The following is a 15,413-nucleotide window of genomic DNA, read 5'->3' on the forward strand; positions in this document are numbered from 1 at the left end:
TGGCGTATGTGGGTGTGTATACAGATATATATTTATTTTCTGCTTTCAGGGAATTCATGCGCAGCCATCCCAGCTCCGCCACGCACACACCACACCGTGCTGCACCTCTAGCTGCACCTTTACCCCCAGCTGCCCGCCCACCCCCACCTTGAAGCAGGCTCGCAGGGAGCAGCCAAGCCATGGGCTCAGGGCAGGCAGAGCCCAAGAAGGGGCTCAGCTTCTGCAGACCCAGGTTTGGCTATTCCAAGTAGCAGGAAACAACTCTTACAACGTAATTTGGAAAGAAATCCTGAATGATGTTTGTGACAGTGACAATGACACAGAGCCATTCCTTACTAGAGCTTCAACAAAACAGCCTTAAAAAAACCTTGTAGAGATAATGGAGGAAAATTCTTAAAAGAAAAATCTTTTAAAACCATAGAAAACATTAAGTTAGTATTCAACTTCTGAGAACTTCAATGCTTCTCTAAAGAACTACTGTATCAAATCTAATCATTAACAGTAAAAGGGAATTTTAATTCTCTTTCAAGTTACAAGTTAAGCTTTATTTTCACAGGATATAACTGTAAATGCACAAATCTCTTCTCACAAGTAGGATAAGATAATAGAAATGAAACTATACCTAACAACATGATAGTGATGCTGAATAATATTCACTCCTATTTAGGTGTAGCCCTTGCCCCAAAGGCTTTGCAGTAATATATTAAGCAACACAGATGGGGTGAGAGATACAGAGTATGAACAAATATCATTCAATCCATGTTGTGCTTGTTTGTTTGTAATGCTGAGTTTGGTCTCAAGTAAGAGTGGGGATTTTCTCTTCTAAAACCATTCATGTCATAGCTGCTTCATGATCTAAAGCTTTCTTCCCTAAGTATTGGGAATATAAATGTAAATTTGCAGCAGAATTTAAGATTTCCTTTAATCTCTTGAGTCCTCAGTTTCTGAAATCAAGGAAAGTGCTAAGCTGTGCAAGACCTGCAATGAAAATCCTGAGTGCTACTATCAGTGTCTGGCATATTAACTCTGTGCAATGGTCTATTGCACAAATGATGGGTGAGTTTCTTGCACAGCAACCAAGAAAAGCAGTAAAGATCCTGGTACCCCTAACGAAGTGATTCTTCTCAAGAGGATCTCCACGTTTATATTGGGTGCTAAAGATACACAGCTTTGTTCGTGATTTACTATTGCTGAAGACCACCATTAAATTGTAGAACCAGGAGGAAGCTGGTAGAAGCTCTCAAGTGTTGCAACAGTAAAAGATTTCTTGGCAGAAAGTTAACTTTGCAACAAAGTTTCACCCTATTTAAATCAAACCTTCACCTTACATTTACAAATACACATCTCCATGAGGTTTTGCATCTGAAACATCAGAGCCCCACCATTGCCATTAAGAGAAGACATCAAGTAAGGACTTTAATAAAGATGCACAATGGATTCTTCTCCATCTGTGGCATGCATGCAGTCTATATCCCCATTTCCTACCAGTCTCACAACAAATACCAAAGCATTTGTCTTCTTGTCTTCAGTTAGCACTAGCAGCAGATTTCTCACAAGATGTTATTCAGGAAGTTAATTGATTGGGGTGTTCTTGTACTATTCGGCCACCGCGTTTTAGGTAAACCAACTTTTATGACAGAAGGTGCTTCTGCTGCAAGGCAAGAAACTTTTCACTTTTAATTGTCTTTTTGCTTGTGATATTTGTGGTTTGTTACTATCAAATTAATTCAGTAAATAAGAAAAATAAAGCATACTCTACTTTGGTCATTTGGGGAAAATGTTTCAGAACCCTGCCAAATTTAGTGAGTTTTGTCTCAACTTTTCCAGAACCTCCAATAATAATCTGACTTTAGTCAGATCTATAGTCGTAAGGGGAAAAAAATAATTGTAAGAGCAACATTATTTCAAAATAAGCTTTCTTTTCTGAGTCTAAAAAGTAATTTCTGCTCTAGTTTTGCACCATTCCCCAATTTAATTCACCCTTTCCAGCAGTGGACTTGGTTTACTTCTGCTGTACATGTATGCATTTACAAAGAGATAGCATCGCTTTTTTTCTCTTCCCTGAATTAGGAAATATGGCATGCAAGAGACAAAGAAGATACTTTGCATCAGTATCAAAATACATATATCAAATGCATAATTTAAAGTTTGTCTATGACTCACATGCATCTGCTCCTATTGCTTTTACTCAATTGTACCTACACTTGCTTAATTAAAAAGGGCAGAAGAGTGCTGTTAGTCTGTGCAATGCAACTTCAACTGGACTGCATCCCAGTTTTAAGATTCTTTACTAAGTGGGCGCTTAGCAGAATCACAGAATGTCTAAATGCTCTTACTTCTTCCCAATGCCTGCTTGGATGCAGAAACAGCTTAAAGCTCTACCAGACCTCTCCTGTTCCTCATCACTCTCCCCCTATTCCAGACAGCATGGCAGCAGCTACTTAGACCTCCACAGGGCTGATTTCAATCTCTAGGTTGCATTAATCCAAACTAAATCAGTGTTTGATTTTGTAAAGCATGGCCCTTAGATCAGTCTGTGGTAGACATGCTTCTCAACCTCACTGGACTAAAGGGGATGTCCTTGTATCGCAAGCAGGCTGGTATCTCAGAAAGCACTGCTGTGACCCACTTCAGTTTTACAGATGCAGTTCGCTCCCAACACTGACCCAAGAGTCATCCTGCATGGGTGTGGTTTGTTTTGGTTTTTTACCCTTCAAGCACCAGCAAACAATATATCTCACAGCAGTCACATTACACCTCACAATCTGACTCTTGGTCAATATAGGACAGATCACATGTGTTGGTTGCTGCAGGTCAAAGACAGATTTTTGATGAGATTCCTGCCATTAACATTTGCCCAGTTCCTTCCTGGACTTTACAACAGAAGTGCCTCCCATTTCTGCTTTTTCCTGAAAATGCTGCCAGCACCTTACTGCATGACTTGGATTCAAGCTTAACATCGCTGCCCATGGAGCGTTCAGCACTTTATTGGCACAGAGAGGGGAAACAGGCATTACTGAACAGGAGATAGAAACATAATGACAGGTGTGGCAGGTTAAAGGTGCCTTGGACAGCAACCAGGCTCATGTTTAGATGGGAATAATAATGTTCATTCATTACTGGCAAAAACAACCCTTAAAACAAACAAGAAAATCCACACAAACCAGCCCCTTCTTGTCGTTACCCAGGATATTTTATCCTATAATACATGAGAATTTGAGACCCACCTTTCCCACACACGGAATTTCCCCTCAAGCGTGTATGTTCGTGACCCTTAGCTAACCAAACTCCAGGGCTTGGAGAGATCTGTAGTTAACTGATGCAGGAGTACTCCTGACAAGCAGTGATGAGCTTTATCGGTGCTCAGCTGTTCGTTAGGCTCTGCAGTGAAGAGGAAGGCCAGGAGGGTCCGCTCCAGCCCCCCTGCCATGACTCACACATGGCACAGCTGGACCAGAACTGTTAATGATGTTCACTGGCCACCAATGAATGCTTCAGCATGAGAAGGCAAACTGCATGATCAAACTTTTAGAAGTGGAAATATGCACAATTTTTGAGCAATTAATTTCCCAAGACAGATTTTCTTCCACCCACTTAGTTCCCTTAATTATTTAAAGCCTTCCTTACGAGGAAGCTCAAATGCATCATGATATAAGTTGTTCTTGCTAACAAGGCGTATATTTAGTATACTCTGAACCTTGTGTCTATCTGATAGCTAGCAGACTGCCACTGCCTTTCCAGCTTTGACTTGACAACTACATCCAAGTTAAGTATTCACATGACTGTTCCGCCTGAAGCCCTGTTTCTGCAGTTTACTACACATGGAATTTTATTTTATATACACCACTAACATGTGTCCCTTGTAGTCTGGCGCAGCTGAAGCACAGTGCTGAACATGTACACATATTTCAGTTTCACTTTTTTTTAAAACTCAAGATAGCTTAGGCGAAGAAGGAGAGAAGGGAAGCAGTAAAGGGGGGAAAAGGCAAGCAAAACTTTTTTTTTCCTGTCTTTTCTTTCAGAGAAAAAAACCAAAAGATTTTCAACATTCTGACCTGCTCTTGGAAGCTTATTTTTGTAAATAAAAAGTAAGAGAAAATACACAAAGTAGTAATATAGCAAGAACAAAACAATTTCTCTTTTTACCTTTGTTTCTACAGGTTGATCTTGCTTACTCATTTCCTCAGTTGGTTCTTCCTTCACATTAGTATTAATTTCTAGAGTTTCATTTTCAGATGGGAGCAGTGTATCACTGCTTGGAGTCCTGTAGCAGCTGTTAAGCATCTGTCCTTCACAGGCAGTCACACTTTGCAATGACTCTCTGGAAGTACTTTCTCTTTCCCCATTTATCAAGCTGCTGTCGATGGCATTATCTGGAACCAGGGTGGATATAGCAGAGCCACGATCTGGTAGTCTCCTGTCCTCATCTTCCGTCTGGTCTTGTGCTACTACTCCGTTGGCTGTGTGTAGCTGTACAACCTGAGTTTTGTCGGTATTACTGTTTCCCTGTTTTTGTAGTGGGTGCTGGGAGGGGAGTTTTGGCTGAGGTGATGGTGTTGACCCATATCTTCCTTGAGATTTAGAAATGTGGAGAACAGAGGAATCTTTCTTCAAATCACTAGGATTTAACGGGCTAAAAACACCAAACAAACAAAACATAGATGAGAGAAAAGTTAAACATGGTGTTATAGAAAACCCCTGGTATGGGGAGTAGGAGAGTTGCACCATATAACCAATTCCGCCCAAACCATTTTTTCCTGTATTAATATTAGGAAGTTCAGACCACCAAGACTTGAACAGCATTATTCTATTGAAACCCACGCAAACATGCATCTCTTATGCGAAACCCGGAGTGCCACCCATATTGATTCATTACATCCTCATGTGTCTTGAATCTCACTTTTAAAATGGAAGTCAGCATTATCAGCTACACATAACAAAGGGAACTCAGGCACCAATACATGAAGCAACTTGCCCAAAGAGTCCCAGCAGATTATTGGCAGAAATGGAGACAGACTCATGGTCTCCCAAGTCCCAGTCCGATGCTTAAACTAACAAGCAGCCTGTTCCCTAATTGCTGTTTAATTATACAAAATGCATGAAAAACATCCAAGAACATTTAGCATCCCTCTCCTTAGTTCAGCATATTACAAGAGGAGCTTTAAATTTTTACCCTATTTCTTCCCCCAGTTTCCTTATTTAGCAGTGTTCTTTCATCACGCTGCATCTTTTCTGAAGGTTTTTTCCTCTACATTTTATCTCTGCTTTAAACATGTTATCCCTTGTTCATACCTTTCACTATCTCTTTCTCTGTTTTATTTTTGAGATTTTGAATTTTAGGCCAATATAAATGGTAGCCTACTCTGTAAAAGTGCTTGGCTTCATTATAGTTTAAAAAAAAATAAAAATTGGAACCAAAATAAAACCTATACATTTTTGACTGAAGTACATTTAACAAGCCATATTCAACTTGCAAAACAATACCATGACTGTCCTCTAACATACTGTTCCTACTATGGACCATTAATCTTCGGGAAAGATGAAGACTACTTATAAACTGTATGTTTACTCCTTATTTATAAGATGGTTTACACAAATATTGTAAATGTATTCTGCACTTTCGTACACAGAGCTCAAAAAATATCTTACACTAGCTTCGTCTTCTTCCATCATAGAAAAAAAAATTAATCAGTTTTCCTTTAGTTGTGTAAAGATTATGCCTTTTTTAAAAAATAAGCTTAACTCCAAGACAGAATTAATTTACGCTTTTCAATTGCATGCACACTGCAAAGAGGTTTAATTAACTTTTTGCCATGCCCACATATTTGTGGGCTATACAGACTAATGAAAATAAGTTATCATAATTGACAATCACAGTTTGCAGTTCATGAACATGCTACCTAGTCATGTGAAGACCAATAATTAAAAGCGAAGTTCACCTTCCTGGAAGACACACATTTTGTGAGCTGAGCTCATTCAAAAAACAGGAATTGCTTCCACGGCCACAGCAGGGTATTCCAGAACTTGGCATGCTAATTATGGAAGTTTCTTATAAGCAGAGATCATAGAGTTGAGGAGAATTTAATCATCAGACAGACATTATTGGGTGTACTTAATGAATGTTGTTGGCCAAAAAGCAACTCAGCTTCCCCTAGTTCCCAAAACAAAATGTCCCTACTTTTAGAAGTCTACAATAAGGAAGTTTTCCTTTATTTCTTTATAGCTTCCTTTATTTGCATAATATTGAAAAAGTTCCTGTACAATGCAGCAGGCATGTCTAGGAGGAAGAAACGTAGGGCCCATTGGTGTAGGGCACAATGAACCTGCAGAGTTTCCTTTCAGAAAGGTTAAAATTGTTTTTCTAAGGGTACTACACTGTTAAAAAGACTTGGGTGATGCTTTGGAGGAAGACTGGAAAACAAAGTGACAACAGGACTATAGAGACCTGTGCTAGAAGAATTCACAGGACCTCCAGTGCTGCAGCAATTTCTTTTTCCCATCTTTGAGCAGCTGTCATGACAGAGTGCAATTAAGTCTCTGCCTAATGACAGAAGTTTCCTACAGATGAAGCTCTGAAATGATTTCTGTTCCACTAGACAAACATATTGCAATGCTCAGCTGCTTCTGTATAAGGGATTAAGTTTCCCCCATCTTAAGGGGAAATTCTTTCAATGAAAGTCTTAATACTCTGGCTCATCAGAAGGACATGCTCTGTTGTACACCATGTATTCACTCCTGTACGGGGCATCCCTTCAGAACATTAGTATCCCGAGGAAACACAAGAAAACCATGTCCCAAATTTGCAACACTCAACTGTCACTGGATTGTTTCCTGAGCTGTTCCTCTGTCACGGGCTTTCTGGAGGGTTGCTCTCTTTATACAGAGCAGATATATTCAGAACTTAGGTTCCAGAGCTTATAATGCTTGTCATGTACATCTAATTAAAGACACACAAGTAACACTATTTTGCGAAAGCAGAATTCACTGTGGCTCATGTTTCTCAAAGTTCCAAATGTTTCCTGTAAAAGGCAGTATCAAAACTCATGAACACCAAGCTACTCCACCAAAATCAAGTACTACAAAGCAAACAGTTCAGACAATGTATGCCATATCAATACAAATAACTCATACAGTTCACCCTCTCCACATGAATGATATGAACCGGTTAAGACAGTATAAAGGGAAAATAAGGATTTCAGGTTTCTCTATTTGCTTATAAAAGTAAATATTTTTTTTCTGCAAGAACAAAATAATTTAAGATTAGCTCCAATGTTTCATTCTAAAATCAGCACTTATTTTGAATTGCTGACATTTTTCAGGATGTTTTAAAAATGTTACAAGTTTGTTTTTTAAAGAAAAATTAAGACTAGCACCCCATGAAAAAGCACACCTTGTACAGGCCAAACATACAATTGGCTTGCACCATTTCAAAATGTGCAGTTTTGCCATCAACTCCTCTGGCAGGGATGGGTTTGAGCATTACCGCGGTACCAATGATCTTCCTCACAGGTTCAAGTTCCAACAATCCACACACAACAGAGTTACAAACCAATTCAAATTCTATTACATACCTGCCTCCCTCAAAACGATTGATAAGATCTGACACTTTACTGGACTTTTCCTTTGCGACACTAGAAACAGGGGTGGGTGTCTCTTCCTCCATTCTTGGTTTCTGATTTGATAAAGCTTTATGCCTAGGGGTTTGGTATGTAACAGGTGACACCTTCTGCAGATGAATTGGCTTTGGAGGCACTGCAAACAACAACAACAACAACAACAACAACAATCAATCGCTCATGAACTGTTCCTTTGAGCTGCCAGAACATATATGAGATTTTTGCTTAACTACAGTAATGAAGAAGAGACGGTCTTGGCTTCACTTAACCTTAAAGTTGCTTTATGAGTACAGGGACTTCATACAGTTTTTTATGCACTGTCTGGTATCAGGCAGGCACCTTGCTATATTTCTTGGATAAAAGCCAAACCACGTGCTACTTGAACAAGCTAGAAAATTAGGGGGTTTTCTTGTTTTGTTTTTTTGGGGGGGGGGGGGGGGGATTGTTTGTTTGTTTTTTATAGTGTACTGTAGTAAACACATATGTGGCCTTCATTAAATGCAGGTTTTATTGTAAAAAAGAATTAAGCATAATCAAAGGATATAGCTGTGCTGTGGAGCTCAAGAGAGATTTAAATTGCTGCCCCAAAACTCTGGTGCTCTCGTTCTTTATATTCTCCCTCATGACCTCAATAGTCGGTGTAAAAGGTTTTTGCCTTCAGCTTTGAGCTTCCTTTACTCAGTGAACCTCTGTCTATTTATACTGCTGAAAACCTGGTCTCTTGAAAATATTTTTTATTCTTCTTTCTTTTTCTCCGTCCCTACCGTAAGTGCTTCTAATTAGATTGTTAATGATCAGCCACTGTTTAATACAGCAGTGACTAGAACACAAAAGACAAGGTGACACATAAAGCAACTAAAGTCACAAGTGCTGGGGATCTTTAACCTGTATCCCTTTACACGACTGTGAAGCATTTGTGGGCAGCAAAAGCATTTCACAGACAGGGTCTGAATGTGTTCCACTATCAGAGCAACGCACCTCCCGCTCCATCAAAAAGAGACTTAATGGAAAGGTCCTTAATTCCCAAGAAAATAACTCTGTTCGTTCCCACACACACTCCCAAAACATATTGTGGGGAGAAGTGAAAGCATTTGATATGAAATTGAAAAATAAAGACTATATCTGCGCTTTAATAAAAGGCAGGCATAAATCAGCAGGAGTAGGCCATGCCCTGCCAGGGGAACCAGCAGCCCCAGGGGCACAGACCTGCCAGGGAGCAAACACAAAGGGGAGGACAGGAACTGGCATTAGGAATCACATGCAACTCTCACAGTAGAAAAATAAGCACTAGTACAAGATACGCAATAGATGGATGCGAAAAAGCCATGTTCCCTGCATCGCTGACTCTAGAATAGCTTGCTGACTTACCCTGGAAAACCTGCACACTGCAGGAATTAGCTTAAATCCCATCAACTGACATTTGAAAGAGTTGTTGAAAAAATTCCTGCAAATATACTATCACCGACTATGATAAACTTGAAGGAACACTTGATTAAGGGCGACTTTCCATCTCTACCTTTCGTTAAATTTATAGGAGGTAACATTCATCTGTGCTTCCAGTAACCTAATTGCACTTAAATGGGATTATAGTGATTGCTGCAGTCTGAAAAGTACCAGGAGGGACTCTACGAAGAAATGAATGTATCGCAAAAAGCTTTAGACTTCAACCATATCAACTACAAATGCTGATAAATGAAATAATCAGAGGGAGAAGAAGAGCATTACTGTAGATCAGATGCTTTTACTGTGTATATGTGTATCTTTGGTCCTTTCAAGCTTTACTTTATATTTATTAACATAAGCAAAAAAGCAAGTTTGGGGAAGGATGCAGCGCAGAAAGGATGACTTAAAACTACTGTAATTTTCAAGCAGTTACAGTGCAATCCTGAAACAAGCAGAATATGAAATTGTGTAACTGCTGAGTATCTGTAGTAATTGAAGCCCCTCCTGAGAAGCCGCATACATTTGCTCAGCTGCAGCTGCAGTGCAGTGGAGCAGCTTTCCCTATATTCCCTCTTCTCAGCGAGTTTGGAGAAGGTCTGGCAGAATTAGGCCAATGAGCATCAGATAATTGTCCAAGCGCTGAATAGCTTGCTGCACTGACAAAGGCGATGGGACAGCTGAAAAAGGCGACACAAGCAGGCTGGGAAAAAGCAGGACACATAATTGAGCATGGGCACTGCCATTCCCTCGGGGAGGAGATGGAAGGGAAAGGGGACACTGGGTGGATTTACTGACCAGCACTACGCTAGTTTGTAGAAACACTTCTTACTCTTGCAATGGATTTTGTATAACCTGCGATCCTGTGAATTCTCTTCTTTATTAGACTTGTATATCTCTTAAATTCTTTTGTACATCTCATAAAATGTTAATAGTCTCACAAGGATATATTAAAACTACTAAACTGGAGGGAATTAATACTAAACTGGAGGGAATTAATGTCTACTGATAAAGCAGAAGGAATTAGTTGGAAGCTATTTTTATACTGGATCCACTGGGACAAAAATTAAATTCTAGGACATTCTGTGGAGGTGTCGCACACTTTTGTGGCTATTACTGAAAAAAGCCCAGCTTAGCAGCATTTCAGTAGGGCAGCACAAGGAACCTCTGGTCAAACTGGACAATCCCAGTATATTGAAAATCCCTACAATGTCTTCAGAGGAGAACCACAAACCAGCCGTGCCAATTCACTAATGTAAGATATTTTCTTCTTTACTCCCCATTACCATCTAACAGACAGCATTTACCCTAATCATCTGCTCCTGTAGCTACTGTAAGTTTTAGAAATAGAGCAATGGGAAAAGGATAGTCACAAGACTGATGAAAAGAAAAGAACCAGTAGTGTAAAAAAACCTGCAAACCTTCCTGTAAGGTCAGCCTTGTTAACAGGGATTATGGAAAACAAATTCCATTAATTCTCTCCTCAATGTACTTCTGTAGTGTTTTGTTTTAATCAGATTATTTTTTAATGTGCACACAGCAAGGATCTTAAAGAAAAAAAAAAGAGAAAAGACTGGCCCATTGTAATACCCTGCATAATACAGAGCTCTGTTGGGAGTCTATAAATACTCTTGTCTCTATACTGTAGAATTTTGAAGTCATTAGGAGATACGAACTGCATATTCTGCCCAAAGAAAACCCCTCAGTATACTCAGGTAGCTGCTACTATATAACACTAGCCAAAACACCTAATCAAGAATTAAGCTGCAGTGCCTAGTTGTGTATTCAACTTTGTACATGTGCATAAGGAAATGGGAGGATGCATCTAACTTCTGCTGGTTAAAAACACTGCTACACTTTGATTCAATGAAAATACACAGTTAAAATTTCCTGTGGTAAGCAACTACAGCTCTCCTGGCTAAGTCATCCTTCATCACCTCCTTGCATACTTCATCATCTTCAGGAAGATCAAATGAGCACAGCTGGATAGATACCAAAGATTTACACTCCCAAGAACAGTACAAAATAACTAGTAACCAAGACTCAGCAGAAAGAGAGGAAAGTCATCTCCTCTTTAGAATGTACATTTCTACATTTTTATATCACATCAGAACAAGTATCTTCCAATAATGTATTAAGAAAGAAGACCAATAATAACAAGATGTGCTTTGTTCTCTCATTTCTCTTCTTTCTGGAGATAATGTTTGGGATTTAGCAGTTTTGTAGATAAGAGAGACATTGCTACATGTCTCTCCAAGCACCATTGAGATTGGAGAAGTCTAGCTAGAAACAGCTCTCAGTGTTAGTTCAATTCACCTTTAATTGTAGAAGTTTCATTTGCCAGAGAAGTACAGTCTAGATCCCTGGCGTTTAAGAGGTCTTTCAGCTTTTCTGGGCCTAGGCCACTGAATACCTTCAAAACCACAGACTATATTATAATTAACTGAGAAAGGAGGACAGAATTGATGCTACATAGGAGGTAGCTGAAACTGACTGCTGAAGTCTACGTGTTGAATGCTTTGCATCCATACCATTTCACAGTAGCACAAACCAGGCCGTCTTCTGGAGTGGAAAATCATCTCCAACCCAAACAAAAATTCCTCTTCAGCCTCAGCAGGAGATTCACAAGTACTCCTAAGCACTCATTAGAAAAATTTAAATGAGCAACTGATGCACAGTCTTGAACTGACATGACACTTCACTGCTTTGAAGAAGTGTTGACATTTCAACATATTTTCTATTCTACAATAAAACTGCCTGGTACAGACAACAGTTTCATTGCCCAGTATTTAGTAATTGGACATCATATAAAACTCATGCAAGAGGTTCAAAGAGTAGGCAATAGAATAAACTAGAAAAAACTGTTCAATTTGTACATGTCCCTCTACATGCATTCTGCTATTGCTAGGTTCAGATCGCTGCCCAAATATTTGTAGGTAAGGGCAAATTTCAAATTATCTAACAACTTGCTTCATCTCTCATGCATCATATTTGCCTTGGAACTCAGTAGCGTATTTTGCTATTTCCAGTGACCACCTCTAGTCCGTATTAGTCCATGTTATCACAGAATGCACTGCATTGATGCAAAGGTGGAGCACCATGTTTCGCAGCTGGTACAGACTGTGACTACTTTTCTCCACAGTCCTGATTTCTTTGCTTAACTTCCTCATCGGCTTTCAGTCAGTTTCAGGCTTTGTTCCAAATTTGCAAAGATTTTCATGAATCAAACTGTACTCAACACAGAAATCTGACATATGAATTGCTAAATTGTTGATGGAAGGAATTACTGGGGAACAAAAATTGCTCTTTTACTGTCAGTGTATCAGACAGATAGTTTGTTTTCTCCTTGAAATGCCTGGGGAAAAAAATGAAAATGAAAAGAAAGAATTTTATATTGGATTCTGTGCAGAAATTTATTCACTTGATCTAGCTACCTTAAGTGATCTGTTTCCAAATATTTAACTGCTTCTCAGAGACCACGTACAGACAAAACAGGTTCAGAGTCCAGGGTTCAGTTCAAGTGCAGGACTTTGGACATTTTTGCTCTATATTAAAGCTCCATTTCCTCCGTTAAAGCTAAGTTTACTAAAAATAGCTGTACCCCACTCGCAATGCAACCTCAAAGTCATCTTTATATCTCTCATTTTAATTATATACATCATGGTAGGTTAGACGAAGGTCATTTTGCAGTTAGTTCATCAACAATCAGATATACTGGCATTACAATTCAGGTCTGTCATCTCATTTCCTTTCACCATGAAAGGACAGTTAGTATTTGCATGACTAGAACAACCATTTGTATAAAACATTTCCTGCCACTATAAACCAAAAATGTTTCTGTACCTGTACATCAAAAGCTGTCTAAAAAAAAAATCAGCAACCACATTTAAACCAATAAACTAGAGCACTTTAGTTTGCTTGGATCGTTTGGACTCCCAAAGGCTTATCTTATTCATTCTATTTTGTTTTGCTTCCATTAAATAAAAAGGCCAAAAAGATATACTACATAACTTCAATATGATGCACATATTTAATAGAAATAAATGGAGAAAGACATAGACCCATGAACAAAGCAGGCACAAAACACTGTTTACAACAGTATTATTGAATATAATCTATACAGCTGCATTTCTTAGACTGCAACACTATTCCTGGCTATGCCACATTTTGGAGCAAGCAATTTTGACAAGCACAGAAGTCATGGCTAGGGAAGAGCAACAACAGCTGCGTAACTACTTGAATGAATGGAGTCCAATAATATCCAACTCCTAATTTATCTAACAGCTGAAATTTATAATAAGTGGGCTGGCTTTGTTTTTGTAAGGCTTAAAATCTTTTTATTGATTTCCTATGTCTATTTATCCATTAACAGATTTCTAAAATATTTTTCCTAGGAAGAACACATGTTCTCATGTTAACTTAGTTTCAGAGAACACGTTTCAGAGACCTAGGAACTGGTGCAGAAGGACTACTCAGATAAGTAATGTTTACATATGACTGATAAAAACATCTTAGTTCAGTGAACAGCACTGGCAAAATTTCTATAAAAACAAACAATACAAAACCCACAGCTTTATTTTGCTCTCATTTTCCCTAAGTAAACAAAACTTTCTTGACACCCCAATAAATTTCTTCCCTCCTTAACTCTAAGATGACCTTGGGACCGATGCAAAATTTTTCAATATGTATTTTCCATTAATTGATACAGATACTGTTAAATCCACTACATGATGACTCTATGCAATTCTAGTTTCTCTATGTGATTAGATGTGATCCAGTTTTCTATAAGTTTTCTATAAGTAATTCTAGCTTCTGTCACATCAGCAATGTATCTTAGAATCCAATTCACTGAGGAGGATCATAGTATCTGTCTCCTAAACTCACTCTTTTTGTTTAACTTTTGAAATGAATGAAGTTCCTATTGCATGTCACTCCTAAAAGACATCAGTCCAGGTTCACTTTGAATCCAAGATTTCCAGAAGATACTGACTCTGTTGTGATCAGCCTCAGCAGAATCATCAATATTCCTGAGAAGACCACATAAAAAGATGGCTTGAGGTTTAGATGTACAAAGTCAACATGTAGGTTGACCTATTTAGCTTCTAAAAGTGAAGATACTGTTTATGGACAGAAAGAAAGAAAATCTGCTTCTACTCTGCAGACATTATTGGTCAGCTTTTACTGCGTAAACACGAAGTTCCCAACTTTCCACATACTTCTGCAGGAGGGCTCCTCTCGAGCTCTGCTAGGACCCCAAAGGCCCTGAATATCTTCCCCACTACCCCTGCCTTGAAGCCAGCCTGCCAAACACTGCAATTCAAAAACAGAATCAAAACCTTCCAGCTCAAATACAGTAATTCTTTTGAAAAATAAGCCCTGGCAATAGTTTGACACAAACAAGAGGCTTACACACATTCTCCCATCTCTACCTACTAGCCACTTCTTGGGCAGAGAACGAATTTAACACTTGCTGCCTGGCAGTAAGTGCACAACAAATTACTAGACATTTGAGATAAAAAGTGTAGCTAGACCTATGAGCTTGTAACATATCAGTAAGTCCAACTTTTCTTCTGAGAACCTGTTTCAGCAAAATACTATCAGAAATTACAGATTCATAAAGCATTTACAGAACACTGGTATTTCAGTAGCAAGCTTTTATCCCACTACTTTCTTTCTGACAAATACAATTCTTACAAGGTGCTCTATTTCTCTTAAAGTCTGAGATGAAGAACAACTTCCCTAACAAAAATATTTGAGACTACTTACCTTGTGGCTTTGGATTTGAAGCTGAACGTGGGGACTGTTTGACTGGCACACTTCCATTTATTCCCTGAGCCGCTTCATTGTGTACATTCTGCTCAACTAGCCTGGTTGTGGCACTCGCTGTACAAGATCTAGACAATATTAAGGACTTTGGACAGATGCTGCTGCCTGAAAAACAAATACATATAAAAAAACAAGAGTTAGAAACAGGATTAAATATAAGGTAGAATGACTATAAACACATTTATTAAGTGCTAACACTTCTCTACAAGAAAATTAGAATACTCGTCTTCCCTTTAAGAGTGTCTCATCCTAAAAACACACTTGGCCTTTCGCTGAAGTTTATTGTGTTGTTTAAACCTTGAAGAGCTGGATATGAAAAAAGACTTCCACCATGACCAGCCTAAGCTCTTCTATAGAAAGATTGCAATCTCTAACAGACTTTATCCTATCTGAATTGTCAATGTGTTTGTTCAACAGAAGAACTATAGAAAAAAACAGCATTTTTGTTCAGCCATTCTATTTCTGTATTCAAAGGGTTCACAAAATGCTATACATTCAAATAGTTTATTTTATTACAGAAGGTAGCATCCA

General features: G+C 38.7%; 1 protein-coding gene across 8 annotated transcripts in view; it reads right to left on the minus strand.

The window, feature by feature from the left end:
• The window catches only part of FGD4 (FYVE, RhoGEF and PH domain containing 4), a 106,305-nt gene that overhangs the window by 20,178 nt on the left and 70,714 nt on the right, over nt 1-15,413 (minus strand). For 7 of the 8 annotated variants that reach the window (XM_075050907.1, XM_075050910.1, XM_075050909.1 and 4 more), the window contains exons 2-4: nt 14,823-14,987; nt 7,572-7,752; nt 4,147-4,633 (exon numbers count right to left, since the gene is read on the minus strand). In XM_075050907.1, coding sequence (XP_074907008.1) covers nt 4,147-4,633; nt 7,572-7,752; nt 14,823-14,987 — 833 coding nt within the window. Of the gene's footprint in view, nt 1-4,146; nt 4,634-7,571; nt 7,753-14,822; nt 14,988-15,413 lie in introns of those variants that run through there. The other variant, XM_075050915.1, reaches the window with a different exon arrangement.

Source organism: Buteo buteo, chromosome 19, assembly GCF_964188355.1.
Source record: "Buteo buteo chromosome 19, bButBut1.hap1.1, whole genome shotgun sequence".
NCBI classification, from domain to species: Eukaryota; Metazoa; Chordata; class Aves; order Accipitriformes; family Accipitridae; genus Buteo; species Buteo buteo.